The sequence below is a fragment of the Momordica charantia genome (genome assembly GCF_013281855.1).
Source record: "Momordica charantia cultivar OHB3-1 chromosome 2 unlocalized genomic scaffold, Mcharantia_2.0 BLBB01000002.1, whole genome shotgun sequence".
Taxonomy (NCBI): Eukaryota; Viridiplantae; Streptophyta; class Magnoliopsida; order Cucurbitales; family Cucurbitaceae; genus Momordica; species Momordica charantia.
In genome coordinates this window covers 8716776-8738302 of record NW_028275160.1, presented here as the reverse complement: position 1 = coordinate 8738302, position 21527 = coordinate 8716776, and the positions used below count along the sequence as shown (strand labels likewise).

General features: G+C 29.9%; 1 protein-coding gene and 2 pseudogenes across 1 annotated transcript; all 3 read left to right on the top strand.

Moving 5' to 3' along the window:
* Nucleotides 1–4955: 4955 nt before the first annotated feature.
* Nucleotides 4956–7264, top strand: LOC111017178 (benzyl alcohol O-benzoyltransferase-like). Its single transcript, XM_022292855.2, has 2 exons — nt 4956–5453; nt 6167–7264. Exons 1-2 carry the CDS (start codon nt 5007–5009, stop codon nt 7115–7117), a joined length of 1398 nt encoding a protein of 465 aa, XP_022148547.1. The 5' UTR covers nt 4956–5006; the 3' UTR covers nt 7118–7264.
* Nucleotides 7265–11543: 4279 nt separating this feature from the next.
* LOC111017179 (benzyl alcohol O-benzoyltransferase pseudogene) lies at nt 11544–14834 on the top strand (annotated as a pseudogene).
* Nucleotides 14835–18688: 3854 nt separating this feature from the next.
* On the top strand, nt 18689–19796 carry LOC111017180 (benzyl alcohol O-benzoyltransferase pseudogene; annotated as a pseudogene).
* Nucleotides 19797–21527: the final 1731 nt, after the last annotated feature.

Here is a 21527-nt window from a genome sequence, read left to right as displayed (position 1 = left end):
GAAATCAAGATCCAAAGGATATTCCTTGAAACTCCAAAATGGAGGAAATAGTTAAAAACTGCACAGAAAACTAAAAATTCTTAAAATTACATGATAATTTTTTATGGTTGAATTGGATCATTTTTTTTTAGTTTTACTTATATGAGCTTTGTGGATTTAATTTCGCTGATTTATCAATTAGTATTGGATAATTTTCTACCTCGGTTACAAGAAGAAGGTTAATCTTATTACTTATTCATATTCATAGATTGATTTCTTTTACATGTGGAGTAGAAATTTAAACTCACGATTTTTTAATCGAAGATATATGTTTAATTAGTTAAACTATGTTTAAACAGACAAATTCAACGTGAATAAAATAAAATTTTAAAGTTAAACAATTATTTCGTTTAATTAAGCTAGTATGGTATTTAAGAATGCCTTTTTAAAGAATATATTACACAAATCCATTTTCTATACACATTGCATGGTTATGATTTTTTAAGGACTAATACTTACCTACATTACTCGCTCAATAATTTTCAATATAATGGTGATTTGCATAGATTTAGGTCAAGAGATAAGTATTAAATTCTTTTAAGTGGCAACTAATGAAGTTATAACTATAGTGATTAATTATACAGCACATTTTCCATAATTTTGAGGGGATAATTGCTCAAATATAAAGTTTTAGTACAACCGTGTGGGGGTAGAAATTCGAACTCACAATTATATTATTAAGGGTAGGTACTTTTTAACCAGTTAAATTATGCTCAAATTGACTAATAATTTTACATTTTAGATCTTTAAAATTAGGGTAATAAATCACAAAAACTACCCATAAAGTAAAATGATTGTTATAGGATTATAATAAGTTTCTTACGCTCAGTTTGGCATCCGGAATTGGTAGGAAATGATTTCAAATTCTTAATTGCGTTTGTAACCAAGATGATTCTAAATCATTGAAATTAAAATTTATTGTTTGGATGTTCACAACATGGAAAGAAAGTATAACATTTTACTATTATGCCCATAATATTTTGTAGAGTATTTATTATTAATAATATAATACTTTAATATAAACTAGTAATTTTAACCATGTAAAACATAAATAATTAAATCAACCTAAAAAAAATTAAAACTTGTCAACGTCACCTTTATTTTAAAAACTAAACTAAAGAAAAAGTGCAAATGTCTTGATTCAAATATTAAAAAAAAAAAACTTAAAATCAAACAATTTCAATTTATTCTAATAAGGTGGGTGTGTTTTCTTTTTATCACAGTTATTTAATGATATGCAACACTAAAAAATAACAGCAAAAGAATAAAACAAGAAAAAAAATATAAACATAAAAACATAAGATCTTAACAATATAGAAATATTAGAAAAATTAAATAGAAAATCAACATTAAACTGTGATCCAAAAGAAACAATGGAAGGAGGGTCCGTTTATAACTTTTAGAATTAAAAAAAGAAAAAGCTATGATAAATAACTTGAAACTAATTTGGTTGAAGATATACAAAACATGGACGTTATAGTGATAAGTATTTTTTCTAAGATAAAATCGGAATTCGTTATGTTTAAACCTAAAATCCTCCCAAATCTGATTTATTTGGAACGGAAAATATTTTAACCAAACAACTGAAATCATGATTTCAAATTCTTTTTCTTTTATCCATTCAAACAAGTTTCAAAATTGGTTAAGATTTGAAATCCCTCCGATTCCAAACAGATTATAACAATAATCCTATAAGTTTAATATTTTTTAATGGAAAATATTAAACCCCTCCACTTACATTATTGTAAAAATTGGTCCCCTCCATGCATCAAATACATGTTATTATTAAAAAAAAAAACTTAAATAGTTTTTAAATTCCATTTTGATTAACTTTTAATTGCACTCAATCCCATTGATTAACCCTTGCAATGAAACCCAACTGCTCACAGAAAATTCAAAGATATATCTAAAGCATGAAAACCCTCCCCAAGAGATCGACTTTGTTTTTTCGAAGGTCCAATAATCAGTGGCGGATCCAAAAATTTTGTTGAGGGGGGCTTCATACTAATTTTAATTTTTAAGTAAGTAATTCACGAATTTATAAATATATGACTTTGAGGCTGGTGAGACTATTTTTATAAATATGTCCTATCAATTTTCTTTTATTGTATCTCCATTTAGATTATAAAAGTATTAATAAAAAGCTAAACATAAATAAGAATGATAATAATTATATGTATAAAAGCAATTGATCAAATATGACAATTTTAATCCTCAAATTGTTGACTTCTTTGGATTCTTCAAAATTGAAACTAAAAATTATATAAAATAAGAACAAGTGAGTATGAATATTAAAAAAATAATGATTTAAAGTGAAGGGAAAAAATATCAGTACAATAATTTATAGAAAAAATATTAATAATATGTAACTCAATATATAAATTAAAAATAAAAATAAGTTTGGAAATGGTTAGCAACAGTTAGACCATAAATATGACAAATGATGTATAAATTAAAAATATTTTTTAAAAAAGTAGAAGAGGAGTGACTACCAGATTTAAAATGAGAGTTTAAATGTCTCATTTACTTATATATTTTCTTCCTTTTTTCTTTATTAAAAATCGACATATTTTTTTAGAAAATTTGCAATCTTTTATCTCTTTATTTTCAATTTTTTTTAATTGTTATGATTTTCTTTTCCTTATTTAAAAATAAAATTGACAAATTTTTTCCAAAAATATATTACATTTTTATATATTTATTCAATATGTTAAGAAGTTCGAGCCCCCCTCGACCCAACGTGCATCTGCCCCGGCCAACAATGGCGGACAAGAGGAGCTTATAGAACCCAAAATTTCCTTTTTTATGTATACGTGAAACTTCGTTCATAAATTTCTTGTCTTTGTAATTATGATACATCTACCATTTTGCTAAATTAGAGTGCTTTTATTTAGTCTCATTTTATATATGTTTCTCGTAACGAATGTTTCATCTTCTATAATTGGGAAAAGTTTGCAAAAAAATAAAAAATAAAAATTTTTGTCTTTGGATGTAAGTTTTCTTGTTAAAAATGGTGAATTAATGGAAGATAAATTCTTTTAATTTTTTTTCATAATAATGATAGATTTAAGAGAATGGACCAAAATTTTTACCATTGCAAGTGTGAAGTATTTAATTTTTGCAATTAAAAATTCAAATAGGATTATAACAATTACTCTAAAAATCAATATGTAGTACCCCTTGGCAGGGCCCAAATGGGGCACAAATATGATATATAATTAAAAAGAAAAAACAAAAATATTAATCCCCACCAAGAGGCCAGGAGAATTTATATTCCACCTTTACAACTCTTTTGGTTCAACAATCGTAGAGGTGGGTCATCGAACCATAACATTTAAGATGATAGTAGGTATCTCATTGCTATGCTTTGAATTGACATATTTCACGTTTACGTTTTTTTTTTTTATATCCGGGGTTGCTCCAATCACCACATGAAAGAGTATGAGATCCTCAAAAAAAAAAAATTCCATAACAAGTAGATACTTCCGTAGGAGCATAATCGATTTTCTGGTTAAATACATTATGAGATGTTTTTCCATACTTTCCGCATTCAATTCTAGCTATTTCCGTGCCTTTTGATTGACCTAAACAACATATACGGATCCCCTCAACCCTTTTTTCACTATGGCCGACTTTCGTCTCTATTCGACCAGTCGGTCTCACAGTCAGGCAGGCTTATACCATTACGCCACCCGCCTGCTGGCCGGACGAATCGAAGTTCTCTTACGGGTGAGTGTCCGGACGAACTTACGTGCACCTCGACTAATTTCATAGACAACTGTCTAACTCTACAATATTTAGTGTTGGGAACACAAAGAAATTATTAACGTTTAAAACAAGTTTCAAAATTTGGTGGACATCATGAGATTTGAACATGTTTCACGTTTACAATTGAGTAGCTAGAAAAGTGAAACAATTCAGGTCATGACAGATAACTATTTTATTTTATTTTATTTTTTAAAATTAAGTTTATACATTACTTTTCAATGCATTTCTTTGTTACGTGGATTATTTTTACTTTTTAAATGTAAGCCACAATATAAATATATTTTTGAGAGATAATGTAAGCCACAATTTGAAAACAAAGAAAATAGTAGTTTTCAATTTTTTTTTTGTTTTTTAAATTTGGACAAGAATTTAAAAATTTTCTAAAAATATGAGAAAAATAAACTTGCAAAAATTGCGAAGGAGAGTATCACTTCTAAAACTAAAAAAACGTTAGAAATGAAGTTGTTATTAAACGGAAGTCTTAGGATAAAAAAATTATTTTTAAATAAAACTACTTTTTCTACTTCACCTGTGCCAGAATTAATAATTTATTGTTTGTTTAGGGTGTGTTTGGGAGTGATGGTTGAAAAAATCAAATTTTATATTTTCCTAAAATCAAAATTAATTACTGATTTTGAAAAAATATATTTAAGTATAATTGATCGATTCTCTAAAATCACCACCATGATACCTTAAAAATCAATTTAAAAGTGATTTTAAGCTTTCTAAAATCAATTTTTTAATTTGTCAAACATGTAAAAGAAAGTGATTTTGACAATAGCAAAAGTCAGACATACCCTTAATTTATTTACTAATTGATTTTAGATAACGAAAATTGATTTTTAAGAAATCTACCATGTTTGGTAATAAATAAAAATATTTTTAAAAATCAGATTAAAGTCTATTTTTCAGATAATTATTTAATAATTTATTTAAAGTGATTGATGCTTTTTTTAGAGATGCTTACTATAAAAAAAAAAAGAAGAAAAAAACTAGAAAAAAGAAGTGCAAACAAATTGTTTTGATAAAAAGATATATCAAACTCAGCTTTGAATGTGTCTTCATGGTTGGCATAAATTGGCTACTTTCGTATAAATAATGCACTATTCCTCCCAAACACTCACTCCAAATTCTCACCATCTCTCTTCCCTCCCATCAATCAATATACACACACAATCAATTCTTCCTAATATATAACGATGTCTTCGACCTCTACTCTCGACTTCAAGGTACAAAGATGTGAACCAGAATTAGTTGTTCCAGCAAAACCTACACCCCATGGATACAAACGACTTTCTGATATCGACGATCAAGAAAATTTAAGATTTCAGCTTCCACTAATACATTTCTATCAACATAATCCAAACATAAAGGAGAGAGACCCAGTGAAATTGATAAAAGAGGCAGTTGCAAAGGCACTGGTGTTTTACTATCCTTTTGCAGGCAGACTAAGAGAAGGGTATGATAGGAAATTGTTTGTAGAATGTACGGGTGAAGGAATCTTGTTCATCGAAGCAAATGCAGACGTGACTCTAGTACAACTTGATGATGCTGATCTTCAACCCCCATTTCCATGTTTGGATGAGCTTCTTTATGACATTCCAAACTCTAATCAAATTCTTAATTGTCCATTATTGCTCATCCAGGTATAGTTGATTTGTTAGTTCATTCATTTTATACTTATTTATGATGGATGTGTTAAAAAAGTATATTGAAGATTTATATTAGTAAACTCCCTATAATGTATAAAATTATCTGGTTTGAAAGAAAATATATAAGGGATTGGGTATTTCTTAATGGCATTATTACCTCTTTCTTTATATTACAAATTGGGATAGATATTTATCTCTAATATAATTTTAAAATTGCAAACATACCTTTAATTAATAATAATAATTTATACTTTATGTTTCCATTAATTTTATTAAAATTAAAAAAATGTTTGTGTTCTATAATATGAGTCACGTTAAATTAAAAATGTTCTTGAAATGTTAATCATATTTTAAAAGTGTAGAAGTTAAAGTTCAATTTTAAAACTTATATCATGTTTTGTTTTATAATATAAAAACATTTTCTTTGTAGTAAAAACATCCCATATATTTGGGTTAAAGGTGAGTTTTAGTTGGGTTTTGTAATCCTTTAGAGCAAGTTTTGTTAAGCCTTATTGCTAATGTATGTGATTTGCATCTAGCTGGTAAATCACTTCTCCACTGTAATTAGTTCAAAATTATCATCATTACTTTTAATGAGAATCGAATAGTCGAATAAACACGTTTGGAGAGAAAATCCAACACTAGAAAACTACTAAAATTAACCTAAAACCATATGACTAATTTTATTACTTAAATCGGTCATGCAGGTGACGCGACTCAAGTGCGGTGGTTTTATTTTTGCTATTCGTGCAAATCATACAATGAGTGATGGCTTTGGTATTGTCCAATTTATGACAGCTATAGCAGAGATGGCTCGTGGAGCTCCTGCTCCATCTATTCTTCCGGTGTGGCAAAGGGCTCTCTTAAATGCGAGGGACCCTCCAAGAGTCACTTGTGTCCACCATGAATACGACCAAGTTGGTGACACCAATGGCTCCATCACTCTCCTCAACGACATGGTTCAACGCTCCTTCTTCTTCGGCCCAACTGAGCTATCTGCCATTCGCAAAACCTTACCCACCCACCTCCGCCATTGCTCCTCCTTCGAGCTCCTTGCAGCCTACTTATGGCGCCTTCGTACCACAGCCCTTCAGCTCAACTCAGAGGACGAAGTGCGCTTTCTTTGTATCGTGAACTTACGCACCAAGTTCAACTCTTTACCATTAGGTTACTACGGCAATGCATTTGCTTTTCCTGCTGCACTCACCACCGCTGGCGAGCTTTGTCAGAATCCATTAGGTTATGCTATAGATTTGGTAAAGAAGGCTAAGGCTGAGGCGACAGAGGAGTACACGAAGTCTGTAGCAGATCTTATGACGATCAAAGGACGACCCCATTTTACTGCAATAAGACCATACATTGTATCAGACATTAGAAAAATTGGGTTGGAGGAGGTAGACTTTGGATGGGGAAAGGCAATTTATGGAGGACCTGCAGTGGGAGAGGCTGGAATGATGCCTAGTTTGATAAGCTATTTTATACCTTTGAAGAACAAAAAAGGAGAAAAAGGAATTTTGGTGCCTCTTTGCTTGCCTGCTACAGCCATGGAAAGATTTGTGGTTGAACTTGAAGATGACTTATTGAGGGCAAAACAACTGGTTAATGAAGTTGAGAATCATAGTATTAATAATCCAACAACCATTGCATCTGCTCTATAACAATATGTTCGTGATATTTCTCAATGTCATATTTGACATTTTAAAATTTTCAGTATCTTTTATCATGTAATGAATAAAAATCGAGTTTTTGCCGTGTAAATGTTAGGATAATGATAATACATAATAGTGCGAATTTAAAAAATAATAGTTGGGATAATTTATATATAAAATGTCTTTGGTTCAATATCTTTGTTCATGTTGTTTCACAAGTTCTATTTTAACCCTTCATTTTCAAGCTGTGTAAAAAAAGTTCCTTCGTAGCTAGCTAGTGAAATAAATACAGTTGACAAACCGTATAAAAAAGGTCCTTGGTTGCTGGTGAAATAAATATAGCTGACAAACCGATTATATTGTTATGGGTGAAATCATCTCATCAAATTCCCATGAATTGAAGTTAGGAAAAAGTGACATGGATCAAGTTATTCGAGTCAAACTACCTACGTCAGATTATCTAATCAAACCAAACTCAAGCCGACTCCAATCCAGTCGAGGCGGTCTATTCGAACCAACCCAAAGAGATTCCGCTATTAATAAGAAGAGAGACTCTGGGGCGTGAGGTACACTTTCACAACTCTATTTTTACTATTCTTAAACTCAATTTTTGCTGATTTAAGCATTGGGAAAGTGTGTTGAGTTTAACACCACACTAGCGTGCACATCTATTTTGTAAATGTGCACATCTATTTTGTAAGTGTTTTGTGCGTACGGCTTATTAATTGAGTAAAAAGTATTCTACGTTTTGAATAAAAGACAAATAAGTATACCACTTACTTCTAAACTGCAAAACACAAGTTCATATTCATGACTTTAGAGTTTGTATAGTTCTCTCTAACGGTCCACCTGTTATGAAGATAAAAAGTTGTACTAAAATATAATTGAGTACCTAAAGCTTACTACCAACTAGGAAGCAAATCTACTTTCACCATTTGAAACAATAAACAAGAGGCGAGCAGTGGCGGTCGGCGGCATCAAACGGAGGCAAGTGGTGGTTTTTATGGAGGTAGGTGGGCGGTCGCCGAATACAAAACAGAAGGGGCGGTCGCGGACGACAACGTCTCGAGTAGCAGAGGGGGTCGACGAAGAAGAGGAAACACATGGAAAGGGAAATGAAGGCAGCGGAGAAAGGGAAACGAAGGCAGCTGGGGGGTGGGGGCGGTCGCAGGAGAGAAAACAGAAGGGAAAGGAAAAATTGGGCAAAAAAGAAAGAAGGGTTTGAAATTGATTTTATAAGACTTTTGGCAACGAAATTTAAAGCGTCACCAAAAGTCCCAAAAGTTCGTTGCCAAAAACTGGGGTTCGATTTCAAGAAAATTTTCGGCAGTCAAAATCCCACCCAACGACTTTTTGCGACGAAACGCCAGAAGTCGGGACTTTTGGCGACGAATATAGATTTCGTCATCAAAAGTCTATCTAATTGCTATTTGTCGCCAAAAGTTGGACTTCTGACGACGAAATTTCCGTTCGTCGCCAAAAGAAAATTCGTGGCGTCGTGAAATCCTCCATCGTCAGAACCTAAAATTCTTGTAGTATCTCTTCAATTCTCTTAAATCTATGAAAGCTAGTAAAGCTATTCTTACTCATCATCTATGTCCACCTCATGGTCTCTATCCTGGTGACCTATATCACTAACTTCTCTTTCTTCCCGTGTGTTGTTTTATCCGGTATCTTGAGTTTCAAATTCTTAACATATACGTGCATTCTGCCTCTCCTTGATACATGACTTTCCATAATGTAATGCATATCACACATTCACTAAATAAACTATAATAATGCATCTACTACTCCATCATATGCAGGATTTTTACTCTCATGATACCAAACTGACACGACTCGCACAAAACCTTATTAGTTCTAGAACGAGCCGTGCAGACCACAGATCCCGATTAGCTACGAAGTTCGTTGTCAAACTCCTTCTTTTCCTAAGTTAGAACTTTTACAGAATATCTATTACACATCCCAAACTTTCCTTTTTCTTACCTTGTTTTTTCCTTTGGCCAAAAGACCAAAATTTCTTTTATAACGTTTAACTCCAAAAGTTCAATTTTTTTTTTTTAATTTTCTCTCTCTCTTTTTTTAAAGCCGAAAAGACAGAAACACTCTTGCATCTTTTTTTTTCTTAGAAACAAAAAATTACAATTTAAATGATCATTTTGAACTAAATTTTCCACCCAAATAAGAATATGGTACTCACTCTTCCATTAAATCCTCTTCCAACGTCTTCTGTGTTAAACCATGCGCTACACTGTTTGCCTCCCTCCTAATGTGATTCATTGAGATTATTCTATTGTCCCCTCCGATTACTCTTACATCTATTTATTGTGATATAAAAAGGGCGACACATATTTTCAATAATTGTTTGTGTCAAATACGAACACCTTACTCTAATTAAGTGTCTGTACTTTGGTAGAATGGGTGGTTGGAGGTCAAGTTAGAACTTTTAAAGTTGTGCAAGCAGACTCTCAAATTCTAATCGCTGGACAAAGTTGGAGAACTTCAATAGAATTACAAATTAAACATATGAAAAAGAAAAAAAAAATAAAGTCTTGATACATGCATTCAGTTGATTGAGTCAAATTTAAATTTGAAACTTTGATTTCATTAAATAAATTTATTTTTTGAAGAAAGATTCATTAAATAATTGAATCATATAAATTTAAATAAAAGTATGGGTAAAATTAACATCCATTTTACTTATTTAGTTGACTTATTTATTCTATTGTTCTATCCAGATTCATAAAAGTAAGATACTATTGTTTGAGTGAAATTAGCTTATTAATCCGTCGATTTATGCTTAAGTAGGTCAATTTTCTAATCACTATGAACGTAATTTAAGCATAGTTTGATAAATGACATATACGTATTCTCTTAAAGTTGGAAGTTAAAATCTTCATACCCCACATTTCTTGTATTGAAAAAGGAAATTTTCCAATATTGATCTAGATTGTATTTAACCTATATTTAGTTTATGATATATAATTTGAAAAAATTAGAAAATTTTTCACCCTCAAATTAAAATTTTTAACAATTTAAATTCTACCATTGTAAACCATTTTTTCTATTGTCATTCTTAACGAGTCATATTAGCTTGGGTGATATAATTTTGACTTAATTCATATTAACATCAAATTCAATATCTGGAATATTTCAGATCATCCATCCCTCGAGAAAATTCCACAAATTTATTGGATTCCCTCCATAAGGCTAGGCTTAAACAAAATTAGGATGTGTCGAGCAATCAAGTGACAAGTTCTCTCTTTTACTCATATTTTTCATTTAAAATATTAAATATATGAAAATTTTTATTTATTTAGTCTTGAATTAAATTTAATTTTGAAGTTTTAATTTCATTCAATTGAATCATAAATTGAAATTAATACCCTTATTAGTTGGGTTACTATTTTTTCTAGATTTTTTTTAGTACAACATGTAGGGTGGAAAGTATATACTAATATCGTTGAACTATGTTCGATTTCACTATTTCTTTTTTAGATTAATGGGTTTGGGTGGGGGTGTTTTTTTTAGTGAAACTTTGTCGTCATGTTTATCATTTTATCTAAATTATATTTAGGAATTTATTTTTCATGGTAAAAGTATCCACAAATCTATTCTCATATGTTACTTTATGATCTTATTTTATATTTTCTTTTATTTTGCTCTATGGTTGCAAAATTTTCATTTTAAAAATATGAACGGATTGCTTCCTCAAATCGATATATTTTGCTTTTCAATATTTCAAATCTATTAAAATTTTAAAATAAATATGTTTTTTTATACAATTTAAAACAAATATGTTGAATTTTAAACCTAACGTGTTTAACACTCACATCAATCATTTCTATTAAAGTCCTCAATTTTTAACCTCATCTATCATTCATCATATTTTGGTTTGAATTTTTCAAACATAGGTCACCCAACTTATTATTATTCTCGCTTGAATATGTTTAACGGTGTAGTTCTAATATAATCCGATGCATTAATGTTGATATTTATTTTCTTGACAATCAATTGTAGTAGGTTCAAATGATTGTACCATGATATTAGTCGAAGTAGGCACAAACTAGTCTAAACACTCATAGATATGAAAAGAAAAAAAAAATCAAATATAGGCAAGGGTTCACTAATTTTTCTCTTCATTATTTATTGGTTAAAAATACTAGTTTGATCTCTGTACTTTCAATTTTAGTTCATTTTAGTTTCTATATTTTCAAAATGTTTATTTTGGTCCATGTACTTTTAAAAAGTGACTATTTTGGTCATTTAATTTTATTCTTAATCTCGTTTTTTTCTATCACAATTTCAACGTACACGACATTAAAGTCAATATCAATATCTTTATCTATAAATAAGGCACACTCCTGTGCACATTTCTCACCATCTCTCTCTCCTCCCAACTATCAGTACACACACCCATTTATTTCTAATAAAAATGTCTTCAACCACTACTCTCATCTTCAAAGTAAAAAGATGTCCATCGGAATTAGTTGTTCCAGCAAAACCTACCCCTTACGAATACAAACAACTTTCCGATATTGATGATCAAGAAAGCTTAAGATTTTAATTACCACTAATATTTTTCTATCAGCATAATCCAAACATGGGAGGGAAAGTTCCAGTGAAGGTGATAAAAGAGGCGGTTGCAGAGGCGCTGGTATTTTACTATCCTTTTGCAAGCAGATTAAGAGAAGAACATGGTAGGAAGTTGTTTGTAGACTGTACGGGCGAAGGAATCTTGTTCATCGAGGCAAATGCAGACGTGACTCTAGAACAATTCGATGATGCTCTTCAACCCCCATTTTCATGCTTGGATGAGCTTCTTTATGACATTCCAAGCTCTAATGGAATTCTTAATTGTTCATGATTGCTTATCCAGGTATAGTTGATTTTCGTTCGTTATTTTATACTTATTCATTATCAATAATATATTAAAGAAAAAGTATACTGAGGATGTATATTAGTAAACTCCACACAACAAATTATTTGAGCTGAAAGAACATATATATTTATAAGTCCTGGATTGGGAATTTTGTAATGACATTGTTATCTTTTTCTTTATATTACAAAATGAGATTGTCGAGAGTAATTTTTGGACATATTTATCTCTAATATAATATTAAAATTGAAAAACCTACCTAATAGAATTTTGGGTTTTTGTCACGTTAATGAATAGTAAAATACTGTTGAGATTTAAAAAAAACGTAACCAAAGGTAAAAGACTCATGTTTTGAGGAAAAAATAGAGATTTTTGGATTTTTGACATTTCGTGAATAGTTTAGTAAGATATTCGTTTTCATTGACGTTTTTTAAATGTCACGAAAGAGTGGGGCGCGTTTTTTACGGAAAATGATGAAGTGTTCCGAATTTTTGACTTTATTGTGCAGATTTCTAACCGTCACAAAAGAATGTAAAGAAAAGACGTTTTTTGTGTAGAGTAGCGACAATATGAACCACGTTAAATTAGAAATGTTCTTAAAATGTTAATCACAATCTAAAAATGCACGGGTTAAAAGTTTAATTTTAAAACTTATATCATGTTTTGTTTTATAATATGAAAACATGAGCTAAAGTACTCTCAGTAAAATTTTTCTAGTATACAATGAAGTAACGGTTTGATTTTTTTTTTATTATTATTTTTGAGTACTTAACGGTTTGATTGTTAATCCAAAATCCCATAAATTTGGTAAAGCTGAGATTTAGTTAGATTTTAAAATCCTTAAGAGCCTGTTTTGTTAAGCCTGATTGCTAATGGATATGATATGCATATAGCATGATAAATCACACTTCCCCACTATCATTAGTTCAAAATTATGCTCATTACTTTTAGGGGCCGTTTGTTTCGTGGATGGGAATCTTGGATTCCCATGTTTGTTTTGTGGTAATGTAAAATAATCGAATATGTTGAGATGTCCGGGTATCTTAGGATGCCCATTTGGAAAGCATCCAAGTCGATTTGGATGCCCTCTTAAAACATGGATTTCCATGATTTCCATGTCGAGGGCATCCTATGTGTTGACATTTTTATCCTTTCGTTATTTTTTCATATATTTTCTTTTATCAAATTTCTTTGGTTTTATTTGTAATTTTATAATTTAAATAAATTAATTTACTCATCGAATAACAAGCAATTAAGTATATTTATGTATTACATGTACATATAAAAAAACTTCAATTAAATTATATAATATCTTCATTTACTTTTAATATTTGAAATGAATTATTATGAATAATATCTATTATCTTAAATACATAATTTTAAAACAACATTTTCTTAACGATGAGCTTACCTTTGATATTTTTCTTCTTAAAAGAATATATTTGATAATATAATAAATGAATTTTACCCCATATAACATTAATTATATAATTGTATTTTTAAAAAATATTAAAGTTGAAAATGAAATATATATTCAATATTAATCACTTTTAAAAAAATCTTATATTAATATGAATTCTATAATATACAAAAATCAATACATTATACGGAATTAATATAAAAAAACCTAAAATATTAAATTAATATTAAGAAAATCTATTATATAAATGCAAATTATATTAGATTAATGTGTATAAATTATATGAAGGTGTTTTTGGAAATTATATAAATTTAGAACATTATAAAAAAAAAAAAAGGTTATTGAGATATTCCCGATTATCATTATATATTTTCTTACGAAACAAACGTGGTTTTCTGATCTAAAATTCTGGACATCTAAAATCCCAGACGGTTAACGCAACATCGAATAAAGACGCCCGAGAGAAAATCCTATCCCAGGAAACTACTAAATTAACCTAAAACCATATAGCCGATTTGATTACTACGTAGATTGGTCATGCAGGTGATGCGACTCAAATGCGGTGGTTTTATTCTTGGTATTCGTGTAAATCATACGATGGGTGATGGTTTTGGTCTTGCCCAATTCATGACAGCTACAGCAGAGGTAGCCCATGGAGCTTCGACTCTGTCTGTTCTTCCAGTGTGGCAAAGAGCTCACTTAAATGCGAGGGACCCTCCAAGAGTCACTTGTGTCCACCATGAATATGACCACGTTGGTGACACCAATGACTCCATCACTCCCCTCAACGACATGGTTCAACGCTCCTTCTTCTTCGGCCCAACTGAGCTATCTGCCATTCGCAAAACCGTACCTACTCTCCTCCTTCGAGATCCTTGCAGCGTGCTTATGGCGCCTTCGTACCACAGCCCTTCAGCTCAACTCAGAGGAGGAAGTGCGCTTTCTTTGTGTCGTGAACTTACGCACCAAGTTCAACTCTTTACCATTAGGTTACTACGGCAATGCATTTGCTTTTCCCGCTGCACTCAACACTGTTTGGCAAGCTTTGTCAGAATCCATTAGGTTATGCTATAGATTTGGTAAAGAAGGCTAAGGCTGAGGTGACAGAGGAGTACATGAAGTCTGTAGTGGATCTTATGACGATCAAAGGACGACCCCATTTTACAGCGATGGGGCCGTACATTGTCTCAGACATTAGAAAAATTGGGTTGGAGGAGGTAGACTTTGGATGGGGAAGGGCAATTTATGGAGGACCTGCAGTGGGAGAGGCTGGAATGATGGCTAGTTTGGTAAGCTATTTTATACCTTTGAAGAACAAAAATGGAGAAAAGGGAATTTTGGTGCCTATTTGCCTACCTGCAGCAGCCATGGAAAGATTTGTGGTTGAACTTGAAGATGTCTTATCGAAGGGCAAAACAACTGCTTAATGAAGTTGAGAACCATAATATTAGGGTTCGTTGAGTAACGTTCTTGTTTCTTATTTCTGTTTCTTCATTTTTAATTAAAAAAAATGAATTGTATGACTCAAACATTCATGAATGATAAAACAATCTTTTTATTTATATTTTGTGACAAATTAGAAATGAGAACAAGAAGTAAAAAAAACTTGTTTTTGTTGTTTACAAAATTTCTATACAATTGTGAGAATGTTCCAAAAAAAAAGAAGAGAAACAAGAAACAAAGTTAATCCTAAAATCTTTTAGATTTTGTTAAAAAAATTGGAAACAATTAAGAAAATTGAAAACGAGAAACAAGAAATGAGAACGTTACCAAACGGGCTCTTAATAATCCAACGACCCTTGCATCTATAGTAATAGGAAAAAAGCTGCATATATAATATATGTCATGTCACCAATATGTTGGTTATATTTCTCAATGTCATATTTAATATTTAACATTTTCAGTATGTTTTATTAATGAATGAATCAAGTTTTTGCGGTCTAAATGTTAGGGATAATGATAATAGTGAATTAAATATATATATATTTTTGGATAATTTATATACAAAATGTATTTGGTTCAATAATTTTGTGTTGTTTCATAAGTTCCATTTTAGCCCTTTCATTTTTAAGCTGTCTAAAAAAGTTCCTTCGTTGTTAGTGAAATAAATATAGTTGACAAAATGATAATATTGTTAGGGGTGAAATTACACTCTTCAAATTCCCATGATGTGAAGTTAGAAAAGATAGGAAAAAGAGTCGAGGAAAGACCTTCTTTTTTCTTGGAGCGGGTACCCAATCTTGTGCAGGGATATTTGTCCTCTGAAGACATGAAAATAAAATTTAGAGAGATAAAAAAAAATTTAAAGAGAAAAATTTAGAGAAAGAAAGTAAAGTTGAGCAAAAAACATGTTAGAGAAAGAAGAAGAAAAATTTTAGTGAAAAAAAATTAGACAAATTTGTGGATAAAAGAATAAATAAGAGAGAAAAATTAGTGAAAGAAGCCAACCAATGTTAAGATATCTCATAAAAAAATTTTATGAGCGATGTATTAGAGAAAACAAATAAAAATATACATCGATAAAAATATCAGAGTGATAAGTTAAAAGAGAAAAATATATATATATATGAAAATTTTGGAGAGATACATATTTTGCGGGGAAGAGAAATTTAAGAAAAATATTTTAGAGCAAGAAAGAAATTAGAAGAAAAAATAAGATTTTAAAAACAGAAATATGTTTATAAAATTTACATTGTTTTTTTTTTTTTTTTTTAATTTTCTTGGAATTTCAAAAACTTTTCTAGACAACAGAAAATTGATTTGAACTTGTTTTTGAAAAAGCAAAAACAGAAAATAGAAAACAAAACAAGATTTCATTTAAATTTTGGCCCTCAAACCCTGAACCCTATAATTCTAGAACTGTAAGTTGAATGGAGTAAAATTTATTAGAGATTCAGTGGTTGACATAAAACTTTAATAAGTTTGGTAGATTTGATTTACTCATTATCTCTCCCCTAAAATTCTAAACCCCTATAATCCTACAAACCTAAAACTTTAAATTGAATTGCTGTAAAAAATAATTATAATAAATAAATAAATAAAACTTTAAATTGAATTGAATAAATTTTATTTAAATAATTAACTTATATATAAATTAGTTTTTAGTTAAAAAGTTAATCTAAAATGGTTGAATTGAATCAAATATATATTTTTCAAATTACAAGTACACATAAATGAGATTTATTATCTATAGAGAAATTACACTAAAAATAGTAAAAATATAAATTTAATATGTATTTTTTAAAATGTGATAAATTTTTTTTTCAAATATAACATAAATTTGACATTTTTAGTATGTTTAGGGAAATTTTCTTTAGTTAAGTTTTATAGACATTTACGAATCTAGATTTATAGGATTTTAATAATTTTTTTTTTCCAAATGACTTTAAATGTCATCGTATTACATTTATTATTACAGTTTTTAAAATATAATCTTTCAATTGTGGGTCATTTAATAAAAATATTTGCAATTAACGATTAAATGATAATATTTTAATAAATAATTAAACACATATAGTAACTGATACTTATTTTCCAAATAATTGAATAATTACAAAAATATTCTGATAATTAATATTTATTTTATTCTTGCTAAGATAACTCCTTTTATTCTTGCTTAATTTTTTCATTAGTTTTTCTTTGAATCTTTCCCAGCGTTTTTTTTTTTTTTTTTAATTTCCACCAGTTATTTAGTTTCTTAAGCTGACGGGGGCGGCTTTACCGTTTTCCCATAGATTTGATTTTTTCTGGTAATCCATTTGTTTATCGGTAGTTCATTTCACTCTTCTGACGACAATTAGTTTTCGATCGCTGAAAATTTTCACCACCGTTATATAATATATTTTTCATTTTAATCTGTTCTACTGTACAATAAACATATACTATTCCCAAAATTATATAATATATACATTTTATTGGTATATACTAAATTATTAGTTTATATGATATATACTTTTTAATCTAACTTACAACCTACAGTATGATAATAATATATCCGCTCATGCAATATGTTATATAATACATGTCTTTCGGTGGTATATAATAAATTATTAAGTTATATAATATATACTTTTTAATCTACCTATGATAATAATATATCTGTCCAATATGTTATATAATATATGTCTTTGAGTGGTATATACTAAATTATTAAGTTATATAATAGATACTTTTTAATCTAACCTATTGGTCCAATGTATTATATAATATATGTATTTCATTGGCTTATAATAAACTAGTAGATAAATTTGATAAACATATGTTATATAATATATATTTTTTATTGATATATGTGGTTATACAATATATATCTTATTATAATTCAATATGATTTACTTTCAATTCCTATTGGCATGGTACACGGTAACTTTGGAGTGACAAATATATTTTACAGAATGCTCGCTATAGATTCATATCACAGCACAAAGACGCTATAGATTCATATCACAGCACAAAGACACAAATTCATATCAGAAAAGGTCTATTTGTGTTGTTATCTCTTTATATTATATTTGAGTTTAGATTTGATTTGAATGGTGATACTTTTGTTAAATTTCAAACCTTTATGCTATAACTGAAAAATACAATGCCCGATCCTTATTTTAAAGCCTCAATCTCTAAAACCATAAATTATCTTAAAATTTTACTCTTAATTTTAAATTCTAACGCTTAGCTTAGTGGTAATTGACATATATATTTAACCAAGAGGTTATGAGTTCAATTCCGTCCCAGCATGATTGTTGTACTCAAAGAAAACCAACGTATGATTGATAACCATTTATTTATTTTTAAGGCCAACAGAGAACCACGTGGGCTTCAAAAAAAAAAAACTTTTTCTTCATTTGCTACAAACATTAACACGTGGGAATCAATGTTTTAAATGTCATGTCGATGAAAATATTGAAGTCTCAATTTCATAAAAATATCGATGTTTATGGATATTTCTATAAAATTTATAGAAATTAAAAAATTAAAAAATATTTAAATTAACAAATAAATATTTTTATATTTTTTAATAAGTTTAAAATAATTAATATTAATATTATGTATATATTGGTGATATCTTATTGATATTTTTCATATTTTGTCGATTTTTTTATACTATCATGAAAATGTTGATGTCGGATATTTAAAACTACGGTGAAATTCAAATTTGCCATAATTGTTTAGACCTTTTTTCTTCTTTTCTTTTTCGGTACTAAAAAAAGACGTTTATTTTTAGGAAAAATTATTGATTGCAACATAAAGTTTATGAACTAAATCGTTATATCAATAAAAGTATATGGACGAAATGTAGTTTTTAATTGAATTTTTAATAGATGGTGAATAAGATTAAAATTTTTTAAAATATTTAACGACTAATTAATAATTACTTAAAAGATTAAAGATCACTCGACATACATAGTCTATTTAATATGATGGTTAAGAATAAAGTTGTTTTCATTTATTTTTGAGATATATAACTTTCAATATTTTGGAAACAACTTACAAGTTACAAGTTACACATATCATACATGAGGGCGATGGCAGAAATAGCTCAGGGAGCCTCTACTCCATCTATTATTCCAGTATGGCAAAGAGCCCTTTTAAGTGCACGAGATCCTTCTAGAGTCACTTGCATCCACCATGAATACGACCAAGTTCTCGACACTGAAAACACCATAATTCCCATTAGCAATATGGCTCACCGCTCTATCTTCTTCAGCCAAACTGAAATCTCTGCCTTCTCAAAACCTTACCCGTCCACCTTCGCCATTGTTCCTCCTTTGACCTCATCACGGCATGCCTATGGCGCACTCGTACCATAGCGCTTCAGCCCAATCTAGACGACGAAATGCGCTTATTTTGCGTCGTAAGTTTACACTCAAAGTCCAACCATTTACACGTCGGGATATTACGGCAACACGTTTGCTTTCCCTGCCGCAGTTGCCACTGCAGGGAAGCTTAGCCAGAATTCTCTAGGTTATGCTATAGAACTTGTCAGGAAGGCTAAGATCAAAATGTCAGAGGAGTACATGAAATCTGTGACGGATCTTATGGTGATTAAAGGACGACCTAATTTAACTGCGGTGAGGTCGTACGCCATGTCGGATGTGACAAGAGCCAAAGTTGATGAGGTGGACTTTGGATGGGGAAAGGCCATCTTTGCAGGACCTGCAATGGGAGTCGCATCAGTCCCTGGTTTGCCAAGCTTTTATGTGCCTTTCAACAACAGAAAAGGGGAAAAGGGGACTGTGGTGCCTTTCTGCTTGCCTGCTCCAGCCATGGACAGATTTGTGGTACAACTTGATGCCTTGTTCAAGTCACAACCACTGGTCGAAGTTCAAAATTACCATAAGCCATCCTCCATTCCATCTACTTTATAATGGAGAAACTTGTGGGAAAATAAAAGAAACATACATGAAAAAATTGGTAGTAGATGAGAAAATATTGTTACATGTTATGTAATCTAATATTTACATTGTGGGTTAATAAAATTACAATACAAGTTAAAATAACTGTCTGGGTATTTTTTTAATTTCTTTAAAGTTTTCAATTTAGTCCCTGATATTTAATTTTTTTTCAATTTAGTTGCTTTCTACCCGTAAATGTTAAAGTTGGTTTATGTTAAACTTACACAACATGATACTTGGTAAATACAAAGAAACGATATCAATCGGAAAAAGAAAACTGGAAAATGTCCATGTGAGATAATCGTTAGCAGATGTATCATTAAATTGTTGTTTGATTACCATATATGGACACGTGCACCTGCAATTTGGATGCTGTATGAAACTCAATTAAGCCCTAAACAAAATTTAACCTACATAAAGCAAAATCTATTTCTTCCATTTTGGGTGGCGTGTTGGAATTTCTAAATACGTTAATAAAACAATAATTTAATAACACATTAACTTTTTTTTTTAATATAGACTTTAATAGAGTTTCATGATTTTTTTTAACTCCTTTATTTAAGTCAAAAAATTATTTAGTAAAATACTGCATATTCCTTTTTAACTACTTATTTAAGGAAGAAAAAACTGTATTTGGGTAAAATACTGCAGATCCTTTTTTTTAATTCCTTTATTTAAGGAAGAAAAATCTTTATTTAAGTAGAATACTGCACATCTTTTTTTTATCTATTTTTTAATTATTAACTTTATTTAAGGAAACGTACAGAATTCTAGCCCTCCAAATGAATAATGATTTTTTTATATAATTATTTTTTATTTTAGAAAACAAATTTTATTTAAGGAAAAATATTGTTAGGATCTATAATTTATAATGGTAATATTGTTGAGACCAAGATCATGGTGCATATTTACTAAAGTTTACATAAAGCCCCAAAAGAATTTCTAGATCCACCACTAGGTAAGTCTTGTGAGACCTTGTAGTATAACCGTACCTGCCATAAAGTAGGGGTGATTATCGGTGGGTCGGCCATAATCGACATTGAAAACTGATAAATTTATGAGGTTTTTAGGAAGGAGAGAAAATAGACATAGTAACAAAATATGATTTCATTGTTCTGAATTTTTTCATTTGGATACAAACCTATCTACCTCTTTATAATAAGCAAATTCATAATCATACTAGGAATAAAAAATCAAAATCAAATAATATAACTCAATCATAAATCTAATTCAAATAATATCTAATAATATTATCTACCAAATAAAACCCAAGTCATAATTGAAAATTTAATACTAATATACTTCTAATCATATCAAGTCATATCACCCCACTTGCAAAAAGAAGATCAAATTGCTTGCAAGTTATAACGCGATCACGACTTAGCACGAGAGACATAGACTCGATTATCTGGCACGAGAGACCACAGACTCGATTTTCTAGCACGTGAGACCACGAACTCAATTTTCTGGCATGAGAGACCACGATCTCGATTTTCTGGTACGAGAGACCACGAACTTGATTTTGAACTCAATTTTTTTGGCATGAGAGACCGCAAACTTAGTTTTCTAGCATAAGAGGCCACGAATAGCACCGACATGTGCAGACGACAAACTTCTTCAAAATCGAAATCTTAAAATTTATTCTAAAAATTCCGATTGAAATCACAAATACAAAATAGTGGCCATCAAATACAAAATAGTGGCCATGAACTTAGTTAAAAAGTCTCT